The sequence below is a fragment of the Lutra lutra genome, chromosome 16, assembly GCF_902655055.1.
Source record: "Lutra lutra chromosome 16, mLutLut1.2, whole genome shotgun sequence".
Classification (NCBI taxonomy): Eukaryota; Metazoa; Chordata; class Mammalia; order Carnivora; family Mustelidae; genus Lutra; species Lutra lutra.
Window position 1 is genome coordinate 398,688 of NC_062293.1, and position 26,006 is coordinate 424,693.

The window sequence follows — 26,006 nt, forward strand, 5'->3', positions numbered from 1 at the left end:
ACGCGCTGTCAGCTTCGGGGGCCGCCGGCCCGCGGCGATCTGCGGACGGCTGGGCCCGCTCGTGCCTCGGTGCCGGCCGCCGCCTCCGCGCCGTCCGGCGAGCCGGGCATGGGCGCAGGCGTCGGCGGCGGCACGATGAGCACCCTGGGCAGCCCTGTCCGCGCTTACGACTTCCTGCTCAAGTTCTTGCTGGTGGGCGACAGCGACGTGGGCAAAGGGGAGATCCTGGCGAGTCTGCAGGATGGCGCAGCCGAGTCCCCGTACGGCCACCCGGCGGGTGAGCGCGGGGCCAGGACCGGCGAGCAGAGCCCAGGGAGCGCGCGATGGGCTTCGGGGAGCGCAAGGGGGCCCGGGGAGCGCCCGGGGGGACGGGGGAGCGCGCGGCGAGCTGGGGGTGGGGTGGGTGGGGGCGGGGCCTGGGGGTGGGGTGTGGTGGGGGCGGGGCCTGGGGGTGTGCGGCGGGCCGGGGAGTTCCGGGGGTACCAAGGGGGCGCGCAGCGGGGCAGGCAGCTGACAGGGGACCCGGGGAGCGCGCGGAGGAACAGGGAGCGCACGGGGGAGCGCGCAGTGGGCCGGGAGGAGAGGGGCGGGAGGAGCGCTCTGGGGCTGAGGAAGGCGCGGCGGGCCAGGGAGCGCAAGGGGGGACCAGGGGAGCGAGCCGAGGGCCTGGGAGCGCACCCGGGATCAGGGGAGGGCGCTGCGGGCCAGAGAGTTCATGGGAGACCAGAGGAAGCGCACGGTGGGCACCTTGGAGCTGGACGCAGGCACCTGAGTAGCGCGGCGAGGAGCTGGGGGTGCAGGGACTGGGAGCGAGCCCGACCAGGCGCAGAGAGGAGAAACTGTGGAGTATGCGAAGGGCCGCGGATCAAGGAGCGCTGGGTTCACCGCCCGCCCCTCTGCGTGAGTCGGGCGCGCGCTTGGAGGGAATCCCCCGCTGCACCCCCAGTTCCACACATGGGGAGCACAGAGCGTCCTCCATAGTCTCACCAAGGTCCGCCTCCCGCGGGAGCTAGCGGCTGAGCAGGGTGCTGGGGTACTACTGACCCCGATGACGGTGAGGCGGAGGGGAACGCACGGATCACGCAGGTGGAGTTTGAGAAGGAGGTAGCCGGGCTGCTGCGACGGGGCCCAGCCAGGAACCACTTAGCGCGTGCGACGCGTTTGGAAAGGATGCGTGGGGGGTAAGGAGGGGGCGGGAGGGAATGGCGCGTGGGATCCGAGCGCAGCTAGCAGAGGCTCCCAGGTGGTGGCTCTGCGCGTGGGCGAGATAGAAGGGGAGCGTGAATGGAAGCAAGAGAACTAGTCCGGAAGGTTCTCCGAGGTTCCTGGCGGGTCCAAGGGGCTCCTCATCCTGGCGAAAAGGCCCGGGACGGCAAGAAACCCAAATGACCCATGAGAATGTGGCCTGAGGGCGAGGAAGGGAAGCGCTATAGAAAGTGAAGGAGTGTGGGTTCCGGGGGCGGGGTGGAGCCGGAGGACTCAGAGCTTGAGGACAGTGGGCAGAGGGTCCCTAAAGTTTGCGATTTGAGGGCCGCAGGCCCCAAGATGGGGTGGACGTTAGGAAGGAAAGAAGGGCAGGGGAGAGGAGAGGAAAGTGAGGTGGGCAGAAAGCTGGGCCAGCAGGCAGGAAAAGAGTCAGGTCCTGTGGCTGTGAAGGGTCCTCGCCCGCGATCACCTTTTCCCTGTCACGTTAGGGGCTCCAGGCGCACTTCCAGCGCAAACCTGACTGCTCAGGGTCTTGCTCCTTCCTGCCTCCTGGGCTTGCGGTTGGGCTCTCCAGAAACGGAGGAGGGCAGCCCAGAAGTCCAGTCTTGATGTTCAAGCCAGCCCAGGAGTGCTTCTGCCCCGAGCAGGAAGCAGGGGACCTGAGGGGAAAGTGCAGAGAAGGAAGCTCTGGGTCCAGTGGACTCCCTGGGGGATCAACTTGGGTTGAGTCAAGAGCAGCAGGAGGTGTAGAGCGAATGTTACCGCCGGAAGCAAGGTGGGCTCTTTGGGGGTGAGCGATGTAAAGAGAGAAAGTCGGTCTGCAGAGCTGGTGGAGGGAGGGAGCCTGTGGCTTCTGCGCAGGCATGTGAGCAGCTTAAGTGGAATGGCTTGGGACAGGCCTTTAAGATGGGTGCCTTCGGCTCAGGTCATGATCTCAGGGTCCTGGGATGAGCCCCTGCTTCACCCTCTCTGTCTGCCTGCCTCTCTGCCTGCTTGTGATCTCTCTCTCTGTGTTAAACAAATAAATAAAATCTTTAAAAAAATAAAAAAGATTGGAGGCTTGCGAGTGGGGAGAAAGTTTGGGAGAGTTTTGGTTGGTTCTAGAGAACTGATGCCAAGAACCTGGGCTCTTCCTGAAGCTGCCAGGGCGAGAGTCACCAGGGGACTTGTGAAAATTATATTTGGATTGTGTCTCTAGTTCCAGATCCGTGTTATTCAAGGTGATGCCATCAGCCACATGAGATTTTTTTTAATTTAAAGGAATGAAAATGAGATAAAATGAAAGGGTCGTATTAGCTGCATTTCAAGTGCTCAGCAGCGACACCTGACTGACACTTGGTTTGTGAGGGGTGTGGCAGAGCCCCGCTGGACAGCTCGGCTCTGGGGCTTCAGCTTTAGGAGGGCAGAGGGTCCCCAGTGTCAGGGGTGCAGCGGGTGGAGGAAGAGACATTGAACAAATCACACACCTGCTTTTAAAAACTGTGCACCTGGGGGGGACAAGCTGGAGTTCTGATTTCTTACAGTGGGCGAGTGACGTGCACAGACGGCAGGAACGTGCACAGTCTGCGTCCGGTTGATTGAACAGAGGCTTGGGTACCCTCTGTTGTGTTACTCTCTTTTATACACAAACTGAGCACTTGTTCAAGCAACTAGTTAACACTTTCTTCTAAAGGTTTTTCTTCAACACAGAGGGAGGATTTAGGTTAAAAAGGCACTTTTCAGGAGACTATAAGAAGTTGGAATCATGGTCAGTATTGTTATTATTCATAATACTTCGAAGAAGGGGAGGGCATTTCCAGCCTCCTGTTTCCATCCCCCCACTCCGAGTGCGCATGCCCTGTTGCTCTGACTTTGCCCCAGTTTGGGGGTACAGTGTCCGCAGTCCTTCAGTCTTAGAAGTTTACCTGGCTTCGGCGCTGACCACTGCTGTGTCTGTGACTTCTGTATTTTGCTGTCCCTCCAATTAGCTACATTTCATTTCCGGCCATTCTCCAGGAAGGGGTCATGAGTATTTCCTGAGTGTGTTCATGTTTGAGAATGTCTGTGCACTGTCTTTACCTGTGAACAGTATCTCGCGCAGGTTAGCATGTATCCTTAGGCCACACGTTCTTTCTTCCTCCCAGAGGCCCCACTGGGCTCTCTCGCTCGCTCTGAGCTGCCTCGGAGCCTGAGGTCAGAAAGTCTCTCCTTGTGGATGAGTTGCCTTTTCTTCAGAGACCCTCAGCTTAAGCGGACCGTGTCTCAAAGTTGGATGCTTGGTGTTGAACTTCTGGTACACGGTGCACTCTTTGAATTTGTAGATTTTGTATTTAATGTCAGGGAAATTTATTTCATGTCCCTAAAACATCTGAGGATTACAATGTGGATTGATTGGTGTTTATGTCAGTTTTCCTATTGCTGCTGGGCAAATTGCCATGAACTTAGTGGCTTAAAACAGATTTATTATCTGACAGTTCTGGAGGGCCACCGAGCCCTGGGATGAAACTGAGGTGTTGGTAGGGCTGTGTCTTTTCTGGAGGTGCCAGTGGTGAGTCTGCTTTGCTTGCCTTTTCCAGCTTCTAGAGCCCTCCTGCAATGGTGAAGCTGCCCATCTCACGCTGTACCACTCCAGCCTGACTCAGTCTCCCTCTTCTGCTTTTAGGAGCCCTTGTGATGGTGCTGGGCCCATTTGTTAATGCAGGATAATCTCTGTACTTAAAGGTCAACCGAGGGGTGCCTGGGTGGCTCAGTGGGTTAAAGCCTCTGCCTTCGGTTCAGGTCATGATCTCAGGGTCCTGGGATCGAGCCCCACATCAGGCTTTCTGCACCACAGGAAGCCTGCTTCCCCCTCTCTCTGCCTGCCTCTCTGCCTGCTTGTGATCTCTGTCAAATAAATAAATAAAATCTTTTTAAAAAATGTCAACCGATTAGCAAACCTAGCAAACCTAATTCCTTCTGCAACCTTCACTCCCCTTTGCCATAACCTCCTGGAGACACATATTCTGAAGATTACAATGTGGATACCTTTGGGGCGCCGTGATGCTACTACTGCCATCCTTTTTGTCTCTCTCTTCTGAATTTCTGTGGGCACCTCAAGCCTTTCCTATTTGTTGGTAATTTTTATTTTAGTAAACTGTTTCTAGCTGTTTCTAACTTACTTGTTAGTTTAGTAAATGATGTTGCTGTGTTCTGCAATTTTTTCCTTACTTTTACAATTTTCACTTACAATTTTCTTTTTTTTTTAAAGGTTTTATTTATTTATTTGAGAGAGAGAGCATGAGTTGGGGAGAAGGTCAGAGGGAGAAGCAGACGCCCCGTGGAGCTCGGAGCCCGATGCGGAACTCGATCCCGGGACTCCAGGATCATGACCTGAGCCAAAGGCAGTTGCTTAACCAACTGAGCCACCCAGGTGCCCCTCATTTACAACTTTCAAAAATTTCTTTAAATGGGGCATCTGGTGGCACAGATGGTTGGGCATCTGACTCTGTGTCCGCTCAGGTCCTGATCTCAGGGTAATGAGTTCGAGCCCCATGTTGGGCTCCACGCTCAGTGGGGAGTCAGCTTGAGATTCTCTCTGCCTCTGCCCCTCCCGCTTGTGCTTTCTGTATTTCTCCAATAAATAAATAAATCTTTAAAATTTTTCTTTAAATAATTTATTTCATTAATACGTCTCTTATTTTGACAACCTCATTAAATTGTTCCATTGCATGAAGTAATTGGGATGAACGTCCTTCTGTCCCTGGGTCCTGTTTCCTTTCAGGTTGGGTTCTTTGTCTCTTTTTCCTCTTATAACTTTTTGTTCAAGTGTGATATGCATGCAGAATAGCTGAGGGACCCACCTCCCGCTTTTGGGCCTCTTGGCCCTGGAGCCTTCCTCGTACCTCGTTCGGCCTCTTCTCCCAGGTAAAAGTGGTGAGAGAAAGGCCTGGACAGCTCAGCTCTGTGAGGAGAGTGAAGTCTGGGCCCCTGCTGGGCTCCTCCTCTGTGTTCCCTGGTGAGGGTCTCTCCCCTTGGCCCAGCTGGTGTTGTTTCCAGCACGGAATTACCTTTCCACCTCTGATTGCGGGGAGAGGAAGGTAGATGAAACGGACAGTAAATTCTACAATCTCTTGCCTCCCAACTGTTCCCCAAAGAGACTGTTTTCTGGTTACTTTCTCCTGGCTGCATCTCCAGCTTCCTTTTGCCAGCAGGAAAATCCTATCTTTCTTTCTATGTTTCATTTCTGCTAACGGCCGGTAGTAATACTGCCCACCCCTTTTATTGAGAGTGTAGAAGAACCATCTCCTGAGGTAGGTTATGTTATTAGGCCCAGAGAGGGTGAGTTACTCTCTCAGGATTACACAGCGTGAGTGAGAGCCGGAGTGTGGATGGTGTGGTTGGCTCCGTGGCCCCTCTGGCTCAGAGCAGTGGCTTTTCTTCCCTGTGAGAACCATCAAAATGCTTTTCCTTAGTGACCTTGTTATGGGGTTTTTTGCCTTTCTGTTTGCCTTTGACCAGTGTTCTGCCAGGAGCTCCATGCACGCCCCCCTCCCTCTGCCTTCATCAGAGAGAGGTGGATTTGCTGATTTTGCAGCTACTCTGCAGTTTCCCTTGGCAACCAGTTCAAGATTTAAAACACGATTTATAAAGCCATTACGTTCAAGTTTGAATTGAGAGGCGGTGAATCCTTTCTAGTTCTTTACAGTGTAATTCCTTAAGGAGACCCTCTTCTACTTCCTTACCTCCCGTGGTGTCACCAAGAGCATATGGTAACTTTCTTCAATGTATCCATTTTTTAAACTATGTCGTAAGTGCTTCCATGTATTTGACAATAAGAAAACTGCCTTTGTATCAGATTTTCTCCTTAAAAGCCAGTCTTTAAGCTCTACCTCCCCGTGTCCTGTGGCACCTCCTCCCTGCAGTGGGGACTGCCCCTTTCGTCCAGCCTCTACTCCAACTCAGGGTGACCCTGATTTGGGGTGATGGGCAAGGAGGGGCTCAGATCCAGCCAGGCCAGGTTCCTGCTGGGCAGAGGGTCAGCTTCTGGCTGGAGACCCACCAAGCACCCACCATGTCCTCTGTCACTAGCTCTGGGTGGCTCAGTGGCTGCAGGATGATGACCTTGGTCCTGCCTTAGTCTTGCTGGCCACACCAGCTTACTCCTCGATCAGGCCTTTTGGGGTGAGGGAAGCAGCAAGGTTAGAGGCAATGGAGCCCATCGCTCCCATCGCAGGCTGTGAGCTTATTTCCCATTAAGAGATTTTTTTTTTAAGAGTTTGTTTGATGCTTTCTTCCCTGGCTTCTTCAGCTTAATTAGCCTCAGAGAAGGACTTGTGTATAAGCAAAAACTGAAAGAAGTCACCATATCCAGGGGATGGGGCTTAAAAACATCGGAGATGTTGGTTTATCAGATCCACAAACAAAACCACGGGAAGGCAGTCACTGCATGAGACAGCACCGAGGTCTCCAGGGCCACTGTCCTCAGAAGGGCCTCGCTTTTGCTTTCCTCTCCGAGCTGTCCCCAGATTCCAGCCGAGACCTGGCGCGTCTGCAGGCTGTGGGAGCCGCTGCAGCGATGGGGACTGGGCCACGCTGGCCTGCGCCGCCCACTGCTTCCCTTCGGGCTTCTGGGAGCAGGTCACTACCCCTTTGTTTGTAAACACCTGGGTTCCTGGTGTGCTGCCTGCCCCAACCCTCCCCACCCCCCCAGGGACTGGAGGGCTAGCCTCTGTGGCACGTGTCTTCTGGTTCACGATCACTTCTTCCTTCTGGTCTCCGCCAGCCACTGAGGTGAGGCGCGTTCCCCGTGGTGGGAGACTTTCCAGCTACAGATTTTAGAGAAAACAGGGCTCGCCTGTCATATACGTCAGGAACACTGCATATCCGAGTGTGTTTGACACGTGTCTACATAACACACTCTCTAGGCAGAGCACACGCACGTGTGCACAGTACTTGTGTATGTAAGCACACGCACGTATACACAGACCCGGTGTGCATTATTTCTGTGGCTCTGATTAAGGTATGAACCTTTTGAAGAGGGTATCAGTGAGGAAGCAGACTCTTCTTCATTCTGGTCGGGCGCAGAGACTCATCCAACCTCAAGCGACTCGTGTGGCTCTCGGATGGTTTCATTTGCTCACAGCATATGGTTGCCCTTCGCGGACTTTCCAGTGACCCCAGCCCCAGGGCGGAAAGCTGGCCGTGTGGTCCGTGTTTTCCTGAGCAGGCCCGCGTTCCAGGAGTTCAGGTCTGTTTAGCGGAGTTTGGACTCCAGGCCGCGAGCAGCCCAGCACATGTCCTTGGCTCATGGGGAACTCACTTGGGACTGTGTTGGGAGACGCTGCTGGGGAGAGCAGGAGGCTGCCATGCTGCTGGACCCGCACGGTGGGAGAAGGCAGGTGCCCTGGGCCCGTGGAGCCACCTCTCTGCCACCTGTCTCAGCAGGATCCAGCTGGGACTCAGCCTGGCTTCCCGATCTCTCCACGACGCCTGAGTTTCATGCCTGAAACCACCTGCCAATGGCCGTCCCCTGGGAGATGGTCCCATAAAGGGGTGGCAGAGAGCCATGAAGGTCATCACCACTGTCCTGGGGCTTCCTTGGCTGAATGTGAACCTCAGGCTGTTTTTGGGTTATGTGGGCTGTGTGTCCTCTCCTCTTGCTGACGAAAATTAATGGATTTACTTCCCCGAAATGGGACTCAGCCAAGATTGCTTGTGGATTTGAACAATACTGTGACTCATGACACATGGCATTTTGTTTGGTTAGAAAGGAAAAGAAATTTACAGAGGCAGAATCATAAATATGCATATTAAATTATAGCGAACCCTAATACAGAAGGCTGAAAGGTATTAATAAGGAAAATAAATCGGTAAATGTGAAGAACATTAAATTCTCTCTCTCTTTTTAAAAAAAATTTATTTATTTGAGAGACTGAGAGTGAGTGAGAGAGAGAGAGCACAAGCAAGAGTAGAAAGGAGCAGGTGGAGAGGGAGAAGCAGACTTCCCGCTGAGCAGAGAGCCCGATGCGGGGCTCCATCCCAGGACCCTGGGATCATGACCTGGGCCGAAGGCAGAGGCTTAACCCTCTGAGCCACCCAGGAGCCCCTTAAACTCTCTTTTAGACTAAGAAAATTCATTTGGGAGTAGAATCTATTTCTTCCAGTCTAGAGCAATGTGTTCATTCTGGAAGGTAGACCATTGCCTCATGGGTTTAAATAGTGTCATGCTGGTTAGACATCTGGGAGAGACCAAGCCAGAGGCGTCAGACCTGGGACCCATCCTGTGAGGCTGGGCATCCGCACCTGGCCCGGAGCTGTTTGCGGGCACTGGGTGGGGTGGGCACTGGAGGCGCAGTACAGGAACGCAGCTGGACGTATGTCCGTGTCTGGACGCAGCTGTAACACAGCCAGAGCTGGGGGCCTAACAACATGGGATGCTTGTTCTGTCCTGGCTCTGAAGGCCAGTGGTCTGAAATTGAGGTGTGGGCAGGGCCACGCTGCCCCCCCTCCCTCCGCCACCACCAAGGCTGCCAGTGAGAACCCTTCCGGGAATCTTCTGGCCAGCTGCTGGTGGCTGCCATTGTGTGAGGTATGAATGAGGGAGGGAATGGTCCTTGCCATTGAGCTCTGTCTCCTGAGTGGTTAAGCACCCTTGGCCTCTGCTCTTCCCCTGGCAGGTGGCGGTCACCAGGAGCTGGCCCCAGCCCTCCTGGGCCAGATGAGATGACTCATGGGACTCTATCCTTCCCTCCCACACTGTCTTGGGTTCATCACACTTGGCCCAAAGGAGGTGCCACTGGGCATGGGGAAGCCTGGGAGTGACCTAGGCCCTGCTGTGGTCTCTGGGGTGGCCATGGCCTCTATGAGAAAAATTGCCCAGCCCTAGAGCTTAGGGCCCAGCTGGTAATGATGTTGGCCAAGGCTGGGCTGAGTCCGCACTGTACCTCCCAGCTGAGCAGGACGGCGGCATCAGGGCTGGCCCAGCCGAAGAAGGACAACCCTCTTCCCTTAGACAGGAAACTGCTCACAAAGGTGTCTGGCTTGGCGACCCAACTCAGGGCGCCCACCGCTTCCATAGGCAGTGAGGGCCTGGCTGAGCACGAACCTAGGAGGCAGCTTGGGGCCATGGGTGCTCTGTGCCCAGCAGAGCCACGTGGCCTCCCCCAGCGTCCATCCCAGAGCCCCTGCTGCCACCCACCCAGACGTCTGCTGCTTCTATGCACTTTTCAGGGAAGCCAGTGTGGCTGTTTTCTGGTTGTCCTGTGATGATAACTGCTCAGCAGAGGGACCCCCATGTGCCTTTCCCCTCCCTGGCTGGTCCCCCACTTCCTCTCCCTCTAGCCATAGTGACACACAGGCACCTCTCGCCCTCTGAAGTTTCGTGCCTGACCCCATAGTTATTTACTGTATAATAAGGCCCCTGGCCTCTCTCAGGTGAGTGGGGATGATGACTCCTAATTCCCAGTGGTTCGTCCTAAACTGTCTTTAGGAGCACAGACAGGTGAACGGTTTACTGTGCCTGTGGGGCAGTCACTCAGCTGGGCATGGGCACGACCAGTGAGGAGGGCATCTCCTTCCCCAAGCCGTCCTCTCACTGCATCTTCTGCAGCTGCAGAGGTAGGAGCCTGATCCGGGAGGCTCAGGGCTCCTTCTGGGGACACTTGCAGCCCCAGGGGGTGGGAATGGGCTAGAATACAGTGCCGCTGGCTGACTGAACTGACCGCCTACGCGAGCAGAGTGTCCCAGACAGGAGGTGTTGGCCTCAGCCCACAGTGCCTCATGGGCCAGGTGGGCAGCCCCTGGCTGAAGTGGGCTTTACAAAAATGGTGCCAACAGCATTGAGAACTGTGCCCTTGAACATCAGAGATGCTGCCCCATTCCTTCCCTGGGGGACAGTGAGGGTTTCCCAGCTGTGTCTCCTGGGCGTCAGGCCTGTAGAGCAGGGAGGAGCCCCTGCTGGCCGGACCTGCCAGACCCTGGTGGTGGTCTGAGTCCATGTTCCAGCAGTGTCCCAAGTTCAGGGGTGACCCTGAGACACAGTGAGGGGAGCCCCATGATTTGAAAGTGTTGGGCCTCTGGAAAGAGGGCTGTTGTCTGGCCACACCCAAACAATGGTCCAGAGACCCTCTTGGCTACGCCCTGATCTCACTCATGCTGGGGCACTGGGCCCCACCTTAGAACTCAGTGTTCCTGGACGCGGCTGGTCAGCACAGAGCACTGGGTGCCCAGGGCCGAGGTAGCATGGTGGTCCTGTCCCTGCCGGGCAGGTGGGAAGATTTAGCTCCCACAGTAGGGAATGAGTAGTTCAGGGCTGCTAGAAGTGGGAGCTGCGTGGACAAGATGGGGCAGCCAGGCCATGAGGAGACTGGAGGCCCCTGGACTGTCCCTCACCTGGGGGCACCTGAATCTACTGCTTTGCCATTTCAAAGAGAAAATTGAGGAAAGAGAAGGATTCAGGGATCATGCTTTTCAAAAAGGAGATCTGCAGAGAGAGAGTTGGTGTTAATTTCAGTAGTGCCCTTCGTGTAAAGGTGATGAACACAGTTCAGATCCCTGTCTAGAATGTGACTTTCTTTTAGAGCATCCAGAAATGCAAGGGCGCCCCGAGGAGCCAGTGCTGGCCGTGGCTGTGGGTGCAGCAGGGCACCCGCCCCAAACCCTCCCCTTGGCCCTGTGAGACACCCAGCATTGTCTAGCAGACTGTCCTCTGATCCAAAGAGCCAAGCAGATCTGGGAAGGACAGGTCTGGGAAGGACACACATGCATACAATTTCTTTGGGGTGAAATTCACATAATATAAAATGACCATTTTATTTTTATTTTTTCAATATTTTATTTTTTTTAAAGATTTTATTCATTTATTTGACAGAGATCACAAGTAGGCAGAGAGGCAGGCAGAGAGAGAGGAGGAAGCAGGCTCTGTGCTGAGCAGGGAGCCCAATGTGGGGCTCGATCCCAGGACCCTGAGATCATGACCTGAGCCGAAGGCAGAGGCTTGAACCCACTGAGCCACCCAGACACCCCTCAAGATTTTATTTTTAAGTAATGTCTACAACATTAAGTAATGTCTACAACAACATGAGGCTTGAACTCACAACCCCAAGATCGAGAGTCACACACTCCAATGAGCCAGCCGGGTGCCCCAAAATGAACCATTTTAAAGTAAGTAAGTAGCATTTAGTACGTCCACAATTTTGTCGAACCGCCACCACTTGCAGAGGGAAACCCCTCCTCCGGGCCTCTGGCGATCACTGGTCTGCTCTCTGATGTTTTCATTCAGCATTGGACACATTTCTCAGAAGTCAGCTGCTCGAAGATGAACGTGTTCGCAAGTGATTTTAACCAGTATTTACAGCAGAAGAGAATTCTCCTACATGACGGCATACATTTTCGCCCGCTCACTCCGTAAAACAGACACAAGCAGGTGCTGCGTGAGCCGAGCTAAATTATCCGTTCCTCACGCGGAGCTAAAAGTGGAGCGAGCGCTTGGCATCTGACGCTTCCTTTTTTTCTCGTTTTGTTTTAAGAAGGCTAGGATTATATCTCCTCTCTCTCGGTTATTCTGACTCAACGAGCATCCTGCAGGCTTTGTTCTAGGAGCTTTCGCGTGTTTTTCTAGCATTTTGATGGACAGGGTTTTCGTTGAATTCGTTTCGTGCAGTGAACAGAATTACACCTCTTGATCCTGACCGTGACATTCTAACATCAGCTGGTTCTCATGGACTGAAGCGGACGCAGCCAGCAGCCCGTCAGGGAGGCGGAGAGATACTGAATGAGAGAAGAGCACACACTGAGTGGGGAAGAAAGGAAGCGGCGCAGGGATGAGAGCAAGGGTGCGGTGAGGAAGTTTGTGAGGAGCTGCGGGCGGTGGGGAACGGAGCTGGTGAGCAGCAGGCGCAGCCGTGTGCGAGGTCGTCTCTGGAGACCGGTGCTCGGGGAGCGGCCAGGCTCTCTCCGAGGTGAGGCCTCGCCGGCGGTTGGCACATGGTCTGTGAACAGCCGTGGCCGGTGCGTTCCTCCAGGTGGCGAGGGAGACCGAGGCACGGGGGCAGGAGGAAATTGCTGCTTGTCAGGACTGGGACACAGCCCCTCCCTGTGGGGCCTTCACAGTTGGGAACCCGTGTGGCCCCGTGGCTTTGACCCATCCCCTCTCCCCCCTTCCCCAGCTGGAGAAACCGAGGCACACGTCACACAGGAAGCAGCGCTTCCTCCAGCCTGATCTCCCATCCCACCCCGCTTGCCCTGCCTCGTCCCATCCCGAAGTCTCCACCGCGGGGCGAGAGGGAGGTGCCGCCCGTGGTGGTCGAGGGGCACACAGCTGAGCTGGAGAAGGTGGGCAGTCGCTGCTCTCAACGAGCAGGCCCCAGTGGAGACCACGGGTTGTGCGTTCCCGGGGCTCGGTGGTCAGGGTCAGCCCCTCTGAGGGCAGCTTCGTCTGCACCGCGGAGGGAACTACCAGCTGCACAGTGACTGAGTTCAGTCTGCCTCAGGCTGGCTGATGGGCAAGTCCCGATGGTCGAGCTTTTCAGTGCTTGTCCACTTAGTGCAGTGCTGAGACACAGGTCGTTGCGCTTTGCTTTGGAAAGATGTTGAAATGTATCTTTTGTAGCTTTTTCCAGGATTTGTATGTCAGACATTCTCTGCTCCTCTCTCCATTCACGGTGCTTTGTGGGTTTTCTGTGATACTGGACACTTTTGGTGCAAACAAAAAAGTCAGCTGCAGACGGCAGCCTGGTACTGGCCCGGAAGTGGACACACAGACCCAGTGAACGGAACAGAGCCCGGACATGGACCCACAGCTCTACAGTCAACGCATCTGTGGCAAAGCAGGGAACAACGTCCGATGGAAAAAAGTCAGTCTCTTCAACAAATGGTGCTGGGAACACGGGACAGCCACGTGCGGAAGAACAAAACTGGACCATCTCCTGATACCACACACAAAAACAGACTCCAAATGGATGAAAGACCTCAGTGTGAGACAGGAAGCCATCCAGATCCTAGAGGAGAACACAGGCAGCAACCTCCGTGACCTCAGCCACAGCCATTTCTTCCTAGGAACATCGCCAAAGGCAAGGGAAGCAAGGGTAAAAATGAACTATTGGGACTTCCTCAAGATCAAAGCTTCTGCGCAGTGAAGGAGACACTCATCAAAACTAAAAGGCAGACAACAGGATGGGAGAAGATGTTTGCAAATGGCAGTGCGGATAGAGGACTAATATTCAGAATCTATAAAGAACTCATCAAAATTAGCACCCAAAAAATAAATAATGTAGTTAAGAAACGGGCAGAAGACACAAACAGACATTTCTGCAGAGAAGACATCCAGATGGCCAACAGTCACATGGGAAAGTGCTCCCCATCACTCAGCATCAGGGAAATACAAGTCAAAACCACGATGAGATCCCACCTCACACCGGTCAGAATGGCTAAAATTAACCAGTCAGGAAACGACAGATGCTGGTGAGGATGCGGAGAAAGGGGAACCCTCCTGCACTGTTGGTGGGAATTGCAAGCTGGTGCAGCCACTCTGGAAAACAGTATGGAGCTTCCTCAAAAAGTTGCAAATAGAGTTACCCTACGACCCAGCAACTGCACTACTGGGTATTTACCCTAAAGATACAAATGTAGTGATCTGAAAGGGCACGTGCACCCCAGTGTTTATAACAGCAACGTCCACAGTAGCCGAACTATGGAAAGAGCCCAGATGTCCACTGACTGATGTATGGATAAAGAACCTGATAAAGGTGTGTGTGTGTGTGTGTGTGTGTGTACACATATACTATATCCCATTATATGCGCCATGCATGTATCTATGTATCACATGTGTACATATAGGTGCGTAGTGTGTGTTTACACACACACGTGTGTGTGTATAATGGAATATCACACAGCCACCAGAAGAATGAAGTCTTGTCATTTGCAACAAAGTGGGTGGGACTAGAGGGGATTACGCTGACTGGAATAAGTCAGTCAGAGAAAGACAATTATCATATGATCTCACTAATGGGGAATTTAAGAAACAAGACAGATGAACATAGGGGAAGGGAAGGAAAATAAAATAAGAACAGAGAGGGAAGCAAAGCATAACAGACTCTTAACTGTAGAGAACAGTGAGTTCTGCTGGAGGGGAGGGCTGGGGGGCTGTGCGAAATGGGTGATAGGCATTAAAGCAGGCACTTGGTGGGATAAGTACTGGGTAGTGTATGTAAGGGACGAATCACTAAATTCTGCTCCCGAAGCCAGTACTACACTCTATGTTAACTAAGTTGAGTTTTAACAAAGCTCCAAGCAGCTTCAGCAGACAGGAGGTTATGGCCTTACCTGACTGACAGTTGGAAGGTAGGTCTCCTCTGAGCCCAGCCTGGGTCCTGGTGCCTGAGCCTTCCTGGATTCTCTACTGCTCTTTCCCCCCATCTGTGTTTCCATCCGTTAGCTTACGTCCCAGCTCCTCTTCCCCCTGGTGAACCCGAACCGTATGATTGCTGCGAGGTATGACACCAGAGTGGAGAAAGTGGGGGAGAACCCCTTCCCCACACAGCCAGTCACTCTCTGGTGTTTTTGGGTCACTGGTCTTTAGATTATTTCTGTCACTGAGAGTTGTTATCTGCAGGAGGACTGGTCCAGTAGGACCTGTGCAGCCATGGCCAGAAGCAGAGTCTCCAAAGAGAGCAATCCAGGGGCGCCTGGGGGCTCAGATGGTTGAGTGTCTGCCTTCAGCTCGGGTGGTGATCTCAGGGTCCTGGGATGGAGCCCTCTGCTCAGCAGGAAGTCTGCTTTTCCCTCTCCTTCTGCCTCTCCTCCCTCCCTCATGTGCTCTCTCTTTTTCTCAAATGAATAAATAAAATATTTTTTTAAAAAGAAAGAGAGTGGGGTGCCTGGGTAGCTAAGTTGTTAAGCATCTGCCTTTGGCTCAGGTCATGATCCCGGGGTCCTGGGATTGAGCTGTGAATTTCTATCTTCAGAGCAAACAGGCTTAGCAACACAACAGGGCACTGAAATGAGAGAAAGCAAACTGTTCACCTTACTGCCCCAAACCAGGCCTTGCTATCGTTTCTGAAGTGCAGTTTCAGGAGGAAAATGTGAAATTAAATGAAAAAATTAAAAGAGCAAATGAAAAAATGGGGGCAAGATTATGGGAAAAACAAACAAAAGATAAGAAAACTTCTGAGTGACCCTAAAGGCTGAATTCTGAAATTGATGTCCACTAATTTGAGATTTAGTTAGAAAATCACAACTTGGGCACCTGGGTGGCTCAGTGGGTGAAGCCTCTGCCTTCGGCTCGGGTCATGATCCCAGGGTCTTGGGATCAAGCCCTCATTGGACTCTCTGCTCAGCAGGGAGCCTGCTTCCCCCTCTCTCTCTGCCTGCCTCTCTGCTACTTATGATCTCTCTCTCTGTCAAATAAATAAAATATTTTTAAAAAAAGAAAATCACAACTTAAAGAGAAAAACCCATTTTTAAAAAAAAGATTTTATTTATTTATTTGAGGGGTGCCTGGGTGTCTCCATCGGTGGTGGTGAAGCATCTGTCTTCAGCTCAGGTCGTGACCCCGAGGTCCTGGGATCGAGGTCTGTGTCGGGCTCCCTGCTCAGCGGGAAGCCCCTCCTCCTCTCCCACTCCCCCTGCTTGTGTTCCCTCTCTTGGTGTCTCTCTCTGTCTGTCAAATAAATAAATAAAATCTGAAAGAAAGAAAGAAAGAAATCCAAAAACAATAAAGATCTTGGAAATTTAAAATGTGATGGCAGAAATAAGAATTCCAAAGGAAGGATAAAAGATAACACTGAGACCATTTTCCAGAATGTTGAGAAAAAAAGAGAAATGCAAAGTAAGGGAAAGTAAGAAAATTATGAAGTATGTTCAGGAGGCCCAACATCTTATGAACAAAACCCCAGCGGGAAGAAAAAAGTGAATAATTCAAGACAATTTCCCAGAATTCAAAGATTTGCATTATCAGATTGAAAGAGCCTGTTGAGCAGGCAGCCCCACGATGAAAACGTCCCATAATAACGCATGAGATCGCAGCATACGAGGCCAAGGCCAAGACCCTCCACACCTTATACGAGGAAAGAGCAGATTGCATTTCAAAGGATCAAGAATCAGTGTGACATCTGACTTCTCAGCAGGAACTCCATTAGGTAGACCTGCACATTTCTGAATAAAAATTATTTCCTACTTCCGTTGTGTGCCCATCCACTCTCAACGAAGAATGAGTGCAGACTACAGACATTACAGACATGCAAAGTCTTAAAAACTATCTTCCACACACCCTTCTCAGGAAGAAAAATGAGGTTGTAAACCAAGAAAGGGAGATGTGGGATTCCACAGTAGGAGAAAAGAGGGGCCAGGAAGACAGCATAGTCCTAGTCTGCAAGGGAGTGGGACAGAAGCTTGAGAAGATGCTGCCAAGAAGGTGAAAGACCCACATGTTTGGAAGCACTAAGGGAAGGGTTGGATAACTGGAGGAGATTTGAAGGATATGTTAGGGATACATGCAGAGAAAACTAAGCAAATAAACAAAAAGGCAATTTTTTAAAAAGATTTTATTTATTTCTTTGAGAGAGAGACAGCGAGAGAGAGCATGAGAGGTGAGAAGGTCAGAGAGAGAAGCAGACTCCCCGTGGAGCTGGGAGCCCGATGCGGAACTCGATCCTGGGACTCCAGGTTCATGACCCGAGCCGAAGGCAGTTGCTCAACCAACTGAGCCACCCAGGCGCCCCCCAAAAGGCAATTTTTAACTCTAGTAAAAACAAAAAGTTGTATGTGAAGGACAAGTGAACACACGTTCCAGCTGCAGATAGCGTTTACTTGGTTGTATTGATGTAAAATTGGATATTAGTCTAGCTAAGACGACAAATGACTGTACTCTGTGTGTGTGTGTGTGTGTGTGTGTGTGTGTGTGTGTGTGTGAGTGTGTAGGGGGAGAGAGAGAGAGACATGTGGAGCATGTCGGTGAAAGAGAACTACATTTTCACTTTCCACGGTGGGAATCTGATTAATGTCTAACCCTGAAAAGTCAGAAAATAGGAATATAAGCCTGTTGCTTACAGATTGGGAGATACAAAGCAGACAAGTACACAGAAGATGAAAATGGGTGCACAGTGCTGCGGGGGTGTGGATCGGGTCCTGTTGTTTTCCATGTTAAGTTTCTGACACTTAAAATCATGTGCATCTGTGAGTGATGAAAACAAAAGTCAAGTATAGTTTTAAAAACTCATAGGGTAGGGGCGCCTGGGTGGCTCAGTGGGTTGAGCCTCTGCCTTCGGCTCAGGTCATGGTCTCAGGGTCCGCATCGGGCTCTCTGCTCAGCGGGGAGCCTGCTTCCTCCTCTCTCTCTGCCTGCCTCTCTGCCTACCTGTGATCTCTGCCTGTCAAATAAATAAATAAAATCTTAAAAAAAAAACCAAACCTCGTAGGGTGCTTGGGGTGCCTGGCCGGCTCAGTTGGTGAAACACGTGACTCTTGATCACAGGGTTGTGGGTTCAAGCCCTGTGTTGGGTGTAGAGATTAACTAAAATTAAAAAAAAAAAAAAACTGGAAAAAAACCCTTATGGGGAGTTAAAAAGACCATTAGGAATCAGTTCTTTTAAATTTATGAAAACTTGTTTTTATTGTGGACCTAAAAAATAAGGTACATAAGGGAGCCTTGTAAATCAAAGGCGCCAACCCAATTCAAACAGTGAGTTAATGTCCTAAAGGTTAAAAATGAAAAACCTCAGGGCGCCTGGGTGGCTCAGTGGGTTAAGCCTCTGCCTTTGGCTCAGGTCATGATCCCAGGGTCCTAGGATCTAGTCCCGCATCGGGCTCTCTGCTCAGCAGGGAGCCTGCTTTCGGCTCTCTCTCTGCCTGCCTCTCTGTCTACTTGTGATCTCTGTCTGTGTCAAATAAATAAACAAAATCTTAAAAAAAAAAAAATGAAAAACCTCTCCAGCCTGTGAACGCTCTTCTACTGTCTGGAAACGGACGTGCCGAAGCCACATTCTTTCTAGACTCGAAAATAGGTTCCCTTTACGTAGATGGGATAAAACCTTTAGTGTTCCCAGGGGAAAATTAGATATTTTCCAAAATTAACTTTGAAGTTGCTCTCTGTATATGTCTTCATGTGTTTATGTATATTTAATTATATGTGTATATATTTTACTTATGTAATTATACATTGTATTCTGTATTATATATTCCATTCAATATATGTGTGTACACATGTTCCATTACAGGCATTTATACCCTGTTTTATTGCACGTGTGTGTCTCACATCACATATGCCTAATGCTGACCGCTGCAAAAGGAAGAATACAGGCATTTGAAGTTGCCTTCCAGATAGTTCTGTAGGATTTTAAAGGACTGTGAAGAAGCCCTTGGTGGGTCGCCCCAAAAAGTAATTTCACAGAGCCCAAAGCTACTGACCTAAGCAGTTCCCAGAATATCTATGCTCTGCCCTAAAACCTTGGCAGTGTGCCCTCAGAACGCGAAGCAAATTTGTTGTCACCTTCCGCCATGCATGCTGCATAGCCCTCGACTTACTTTAAGAAAAGGAGGGTGTATGAATACGGTGTGTCGGGGTGGGGGGTTCGCTAAGGCCAAGTGCTGCAAATCCTTCAAGAGAGCACAGCCAAGCTAATTGGGAATGGCTCCTTCCTTTGACTGCATTCAGGGGGTTTCCTTCTGAGCCGTGGCTGTGGGGGTTTTCTTTTGGTGGAAAGTAAGATTTCACACCCGTTCCAGGACTTTCTCAGGGTGAGGCCCCCAGGTAGGGGTTCCTCTCTCTTCTTCTGTCTGACCCCCAGGAGCCCATTGCCCTTTAGATCTGTAACTCCTAATCCTGCTTTCCTTGTCAAGATATCTAAAGTCTGGCCACATCCCAGAATGTTTCCAAGGCTGGGCTTGCTCTGAGAGACATTCCTGAGTAAGTCTAAAAATGGCTTAAATCCAGCGCCCCAAAACCTGGCTGGGTCCTTGTGATCATAAATTGTGTTGGGTGTGTTTTTTGGATGGGAGGACTCTTCTCTTGCTTTCTCTGCCACTTCACGGCCGCTGTGTCATTCTCGGCCTCTCCCTCCCCGGGTCCCGCTGAGCACACCCGCTCGGCCACAGACAGGGCAGAAGCGTTCTAGGGACTTGCTCTGTCGACACGGGACTGATTTCTCAAAGAAGCAGAAAATTGGTTTCTGATGGAATGGGGAGGAATATTTTTCCTTTTTAAAAATGTTTATTGCTTCTTCTGATCTTAGGAAAAGAATGCATGCACATTGAAGAAACGTACACTAGGGAAAGGTTCGGATAAACAAAGTAAACACCACCGAGAAATTTCCAGTTGCAACATGGGGCTGGTCCCCCGTCACCCCTCCACGCACATCCACACACACACACAACACGTGTGTTTTCTTTACCTAGTTGAGGTAATGCTTCCTATCTCATTTTATATGCGACACATTTTACTTTACGTTCTTAGTGCGATAATTTGGGGGAACGATCTCAGCGTTTTAGCCTGAGAGTAGAGCTCAGAGGGAGCAGTCCCAGGGCGGGAGGGAGGGTCGCACAGATGAGGGTGCCGGACATGGGGCTGCTCAGAGCTGCCTGCAAACGGGGGGCCTCATGCCAAACAGTCCAGGGGCCGAAGCCTGAGGCCGTGTTCCCACGCCTGGGGTAGCGGGCAGCAGCCGGAGCCGCCCGAGGCCTGGGGCTGAGGTGGCTGGTGCCAAGGGAGGAGAGAAAGGTTGGAGGCCCCCACGGAGTGAGCAGTGGGGCCGGTGCGCAGGGTCCATGCGAATCCAAGGAGACCCAAAACAAGGTCTAGTCCATCTACCTCAAAAACTGTGACTCTGCCCTGGTGAGAAGTCCTTTCTCTCCCCCAGGAGAGTTCACCTCTCTAGTGCCATTTGCTTGAGAGTAACTTTGAGGCCAGCCACACTTAAGCTGGCCTACCCCCTCCCACAGGCATCGACTACAAGACCACCACCATCCTGCTGGACGGCCGGAGGGTGAAGCTACAGCTCTGGTGAGTCGGGGCCCACCCCGGGCTCTCAGCAGGACGTGCCGGTCCCTGGAGGTAGAGGCTCTCTTGGCCCTTGGAGTGCACCTTACCGCCTGTGGGAGGACCGCCCCCCCGGCCCAGCAGACCCAGGGCTGGGCTGCCCCACAGGAGGTGGTGACCCGCTTGTCTGGGCCACCGAGGCTTCATCCATGGCAGGGAACGCTGGGGCCTTGGTGGGTCCCTGGGGGGTCTGTCCAGAACATGGCCTTACTGAGACCTTCTGCTTCCCCAGCTCCAGGAGGGGCCTATGAGGGTGATGGGGACAGACCCATGGCAGGCATGGGAGGCTGGGAGCTAGAGGCCCTCTCCTGGGGTCTGGATGGACTTGGTCTCTTTCTCACGGCCCCACCTGGCAGCCCTGGCTCTGAGATTCAGGTCACACCCCCCGACCTCTGCCCACCCCCTGCTCCAGGGGCACTGGGGAGTAGGAGAACTGGGATATCCCACTTTGACCACCCCACACAACTTGCCTGACCACTGTTCCCGTCCCCGTGTCATCCCTTCTCCTGGGCCACCTGCATGGCCCTCCTCTCTGCCCAAGTGTAACCAAGCCCCAAGCCACACGAGCCTCGGGATGTGGGGAAGCCTGTCCTCCTGCTATCCCCGCCTGTCCCTTCCCGGGGGTGGTCAGCAGGGAGCCTTTCTCCACAATGTCCCTTAGCACCCATCCTTTCCCATGGCCTGCCCCCCCACCCCGGATGTTTGAGGTTGTGGCTGAGGCCTCCCTGCAGCCTGTGTCCTCTGGGCTGCCCACTGCTGTGGGTCAGCGAGCCTCGGGCCTCCAGTTCTCACTTGCTGTCCTCAGACTCCTGGGCTCTGCCTCACAACCTCCGCCCAGCCCTGAGGCCCGTGGGCCTGGGGCTTATCTCGTCCTGGCTCCCTCCCTCCCTGAGACCCTCCGAAGGATCCACTCACAGCCACGCTTGCCCCAGCCTCCAAAGGTTGCCCCATGTCTCCCCTGAGCAGCGAGAGGTCCGTTGATGGTGCGTTTCTTCCTGGTGGCTCATCCTCATGAAAGCCATCGCAGGCCCACCCCCTCATGGCCCCTGCCGCACCCCGCCGCTATCCATAGCACCCCATGTCCAGGGATGGCCCCGCTTCACGACAGCCACCAGTCTCCCCTGAAAGCTTGTGATTCACGCCCGCGCTGCTCTCCTGTGTCTCCTTGCCCGCAGACTCCCTGCCCACTTCTATCTGCCTGCAGAGCTGAAACTCCGTGTGCTGGGAGTCCCCCCGCCCCCCCAATCTGCTCCTCAGCACTGAGGAGCTCCTCCCATGTCCTGGGCCACACCGGTCAGCACCTCTCAGCACCTCGGGCCCTCCTGAGCCCCAGGCCCTGCCCTCCCTCAGGGGGCTCCCTGGGACTCAGAAGGCAGGGGCAGGTCACTACCTGCAGGAGAAAAGGGAGAAATTGCACTGTTTGTAGTGAGGATAGGCCTGGACCTGCCTTCCCTCCCTCATCCCCAAGGGATCACCTGTGGGCGTGGGTGTGTTCATTGCCCATGCAGAGGTGTGCTGTCCTGACCAAAGATGCCGGGAATCAGCGCCCGCCAGTGCTCAGAGCCACGGCCATGAGAACAGGCCGCTGGAATCCATCCCACGGGAATGTTGGTTTTTTTTTTTTTTTAATCCTGATTTTGGATGCTTGGAGCTCCATCCCGGTCGTTCCAGGTGTCTGCACCCCTGGGTCAGTTCCTTGTTTTGATAAACTCAGGGATGTGTCTGCAGTGGGACGGCCACTGACTGGCAGATAGAATGTTCTCGCTGTGGCTCTCGAGCTCCACACCTGGTTGTTGGGAAGAAGCAGTGATTTCTTCTCACTGGCCCTAACGTCTTTTCCAGGGATACATCCGGGCAGGGAAGATTTTGTACCATATTCCGCTCCTACTCTCGGGGCGCACAGGTAACATCCCCTGAGCCAGGAAGTCAAACGGACTGAAACTCACATTTGGAATGTCCTCTGACGGCTGCCTGGAGGAGAAGGCGGTTCCGCTCACAGAGGAGCTGGGGCGAGAGGCTGGGGCGCGCCCTGCGGTGCCGGGGCGCGTGAGCCTGTCTCAGCACCAGGAATGTGCGTGTGCGTGGACGCCTGCACATGCTGTGTCTGCACGTGGGCCATGTGTGCACACGTGTCTGTGCGTGTCTGTGCACACGTGTGCATGTGGTGGGCTGTGTGTGCACCTGTGCTCATGTGCTTGTGTGTGTCTGTGCATGCTCAGGAGAACGCACTTTCCGGGCGGGTGGGCATGCTCCTGGGGAGGAGGTGATCCTTGCAGTCCCTCTGCATCCCGGGTCCCTACAACAGCTGGTGACTGTGGGGGACGGAGAGCCAGACCCCAACTCACCTTGACATCACAGGGTTGAGTAATGAGCTCATGAAACATCATTAGAAATACTTATTTAACTACTACATTTGGTAGATAAGCAAATATAATATGTTTCTGTTAAAATGAGTGAAGTGGTCGAGGACGGAGTGGCCCGCGCACCGGCCAACGCCGTCCCTGTGCCCACCTCTGAACCGTCAGGTAAGCTTGGTGTCTCTCCCCCAGGGTGTGATCCTAGTCTATGACATCGCAAACCGCTGGTCCTTTGATGGCATCGACCGGTGGATCAAGGAAATAGACGAGGTACGACATGGTGCCAGGCACCGTCCACGTGGGCATGCGGGGGTCGGGCATGTGAACCAGGACACGAGGCCTCAGCAACATGGGGGCTGTGCTCCTATCGGAACAGGACTGGGCCCTCACCTGGAGCCCTGCCCAGCCCCAGGGTTTGGAGCCATGGCCCACCTGCTGTGTGGGCTGCTGCCTGCACCTGGGGCTGCCAGTGTGGACACGATGTGGTCAGAACCACGTGCATGGTGTTGATTTCCTGCAGCCTGTGGTTATGCGTGGACGTAAACAGCGGGAATGTACGCTCTCCCAGTTTGGAGCCCAGAAGCCCAAAATCTAGCGTCAGCAGGATTGGTTCCCTCCAGAGGCTCTTGAGGAGGGTTTGCCCGGCCTCCTCCAGCTTCAGGGGGCTGCCGGTGGTCCTTGGCCTGTAGACCATCACCCTAGTCCCTACCTCTGCCGGCACGTGGCTTTCCCGCTGTGAGTTCTGTGTCCTCTTCTTGCAAGGACTGGATTCAGGGCCCACTCCAGTGACCTCGTCTTAACTGATTACACTCTGCAAAGGTCCTGTTTCCAATAAAGACACATCCTGAGGTTCTGGATGAACTTTGGGAGAAGGCCACTGACCCTATAACCGAAGGCATCAGCAACCCCAAAAGCTCGCCCAAGTAACCCCCTTGCCTTTGTCTCGCCCTTCAGCACGCCCCTGGCGTCCCTAAAATCCTGGTGGGGAACCGCCTGCATTTGGCCTTCAAGCGGCAGGTCCCCACAGAGCAAGCGCAGGCCTACGCGGAGCGGCTGGGCGTCACCTTCTTCGAGGTCAGCCCTCTGTGCAACTTCAACATCACTGAGTCCTTCACGGAGCTGGCCAGGACTGTGCTGCTGCGGCACGGGATGGACCGGCTCTGGAGGCCGAGCAAGGGTAGGCAGCCGGGAGGCCGTCCCAGAGCCCCCGCCCCTGGCCTGCGCCCCAGGACTCACCTTGTGCGGCCATGGCCGTCCTCAGGGTGAATGCATTTAAGTACAGAGGGACCCCTAGGGACAGTTTTGTTGTAGCTCACAGAGCCCTTTCTGGGTCTGCACGTGGGCTGAGCTGGGGGGGATATGTGCAGAGAGGGGGGCGGCACCAGCCCATGGAGCAGGAACCCCCACCAGGGCCGGCTGGCCAGGTGTCACCTCACGGTTTTGGGAAGAGCATATCCTCTCAGGAATGATTCACTTTCAGCTCATTTTGTTTGCAAAGAGGGGACCTGAGAGGCAGAGGCGCGTGGAGCATTGCTGGTGCCCTAGAACCCGGCCTCTTGGTGTGAATCCCTCCAAAGCCTTGGGTCCTCGGATTTCGTCTGCTTTGTTGGGGCCTTTACGGTGACCCTCGCCATCACGGATTTCCTCACAGGGACCTGGCAGTGCGTGACTATTACAAGAAAAAAGGACAAAATCTAGTTATTGAATTGGGCAGTGCAGGGTTGAGGGAGCGGAACTGGATTTTGCCCCGTTAGGGTTCCACCACATCAGCACGACCGCCAGCCTGGACAGGGCCCTTTGCTCGGGGGGGTGGGGTGTTCAGCGTGCTGTGCTCCCGCTGCCCTGCGGTGGGAACCCCACGTGTCCCGGGGAGTCCATGCCACCCCCGGCCGAGGGTCACTGTGTGGAGACAGCTCTCTGCTGGGAGCCCCCGGGCCTGAGCCCTTAGGTTCTGGGGTGGTGGTGGGGACATCTGGGAATGGCCCCCCTTCGGGCCCCCGAGGGCTTCATCCGGGGGGCCTGACGCACAACATGAGAGACGGTGTGGATGAGACTGAAGCATTCGCTTCTCAGCCGCACTCTCGAGCGTGTCCCTGTGAGCTGGTCACACGTGCTTCTGGTGCCAGCGGTGTGGCTGGGAAGGTCATGCCTGCCGCCCTCACTGTCTCACCGGAAACCGCAGCCGGGCAAGTCCTGTAGGAGGACTTCACCGGCCACTGTCTGCACTCCAGGTCCGCCCCCTTCTTGGGCCTGGAGAGAGACACGACAGGGGTCTCCAGTCCCAGGTGACTAAAGCAGGGTGGCCCTTCTCTGGCCCTGCCCCAGGCCACGCGTGGGCACAGTGGGTGGAAAGTGCGGCCCGAGTCCTGGGGAAGGAAGGCGGGGAGGTGAGCGGGCTGTCCTGGCGTCCGGGACAGCAGGCGCTGAGCCCGGTCCCCTTCCCCCGCAGTGCTCAGCCTGCAGGACCTCTGCTGCCGCGCAGTGGTGTCCTGCACGCCCGTGCACCTGGTGGACAAGCTGCCGCTGCCCATGGCCTTGAGAGGCCACCTCAAGTCCTTCTCCATGGCCAGCGGCCTCAACGCCAGGATGATGCATGGCCGCTCCTACTCGCTGGCCACCAGCTCCGTGCACAAGAGGAGCGGCCTCCGCAAAGTGAAGGCCGCCCGGCCGCCCCAGAGCCCGCCCAAGCGCTGCCCCCGGAACAGCTGTAAGGTCTCCTGAAGACGGCCCGGCACCGACGCGGAGCAGCCCCACGCGGGGCGGACGGACGGGACGGGACGGAGGGCTGCGGGAGCCCGGCCCAGGCCCAGGCCTGGGGAAGCACCTGCCGGTCGCGCGGTGACCGAGCCGCTCCGTGCGGCAGAAACACAGCCCGACCGACGTTTCCCTGTGGACGTGCATGAAGCTCTCGTTTTAAACGTGTGTTTAAATGTTGTCCCGGGGACGGGCCGTCTGCTCCGCTCTGGAGGACGGCAGCACAGCTTGTCCTCAACACGACTGCTTTTCCAGGAGCGGCCACACGCGTGTGATGAGTGTGACTCCAGGGACTCTGGGAGGCAACGGGAGAGACCTCAGTCCTCGACCTGCCGAGAGGGCCTTTCTGTAAAGCTCCTCTTCACAGCAAAGTGCGAGTCCCCGGAGGCGGTGCCGGCAGGTCCAACACGGATCTGATCAAGGTTTTGCTATGTTATTTACCATGTTTGGGAATTAATAAGTGTTTATATGCATATTTTTCTGTAAATCTACATTTTTTGTACAAGATGTTCCACAAATTATGAAGCAAAGGGAAGAAAATGCCAAAGATACCTCTTGTTGTGTCCAACGGCCACAACATAGTCACAACAGACCCAGACCGGCAAGGAAATTATCACCCGGAGCCGTTTCAGTAAGGAAAGAAGTGGACACTGTTACTTAAGAAAATGTTTCCCGACAATAAAATGTACACTTGTTTCTTGGTA

General features: G+C 53.9%; 1 protein-coding gene across 1 annotated transcript; it reads left to right on the plus strand.

Annotated features, from left to right (window-relative positions):
- RAB40B (RAB40B, member RAS oncogene family) lies at positions 1–26,006 on the plus strand. The gene is made up of 6 exons (XM_047706836.1): positions 1–277; positions 20,095–20,155; positions 22,034–22,094; positions 22,741–22,818; positions 23,503–23,725; positions 24,998–26,006. The coding sequence occupies exons 1-6, from the start codon at positions 109–111 to the stop codon at positions 25,267–25,269; spliced, it is 864 nt and encodes a 287-aa protein (XP_047562792.1). The 5' UTR covers positions 1–108; the 3' UTR covers positions 25,270–26,006.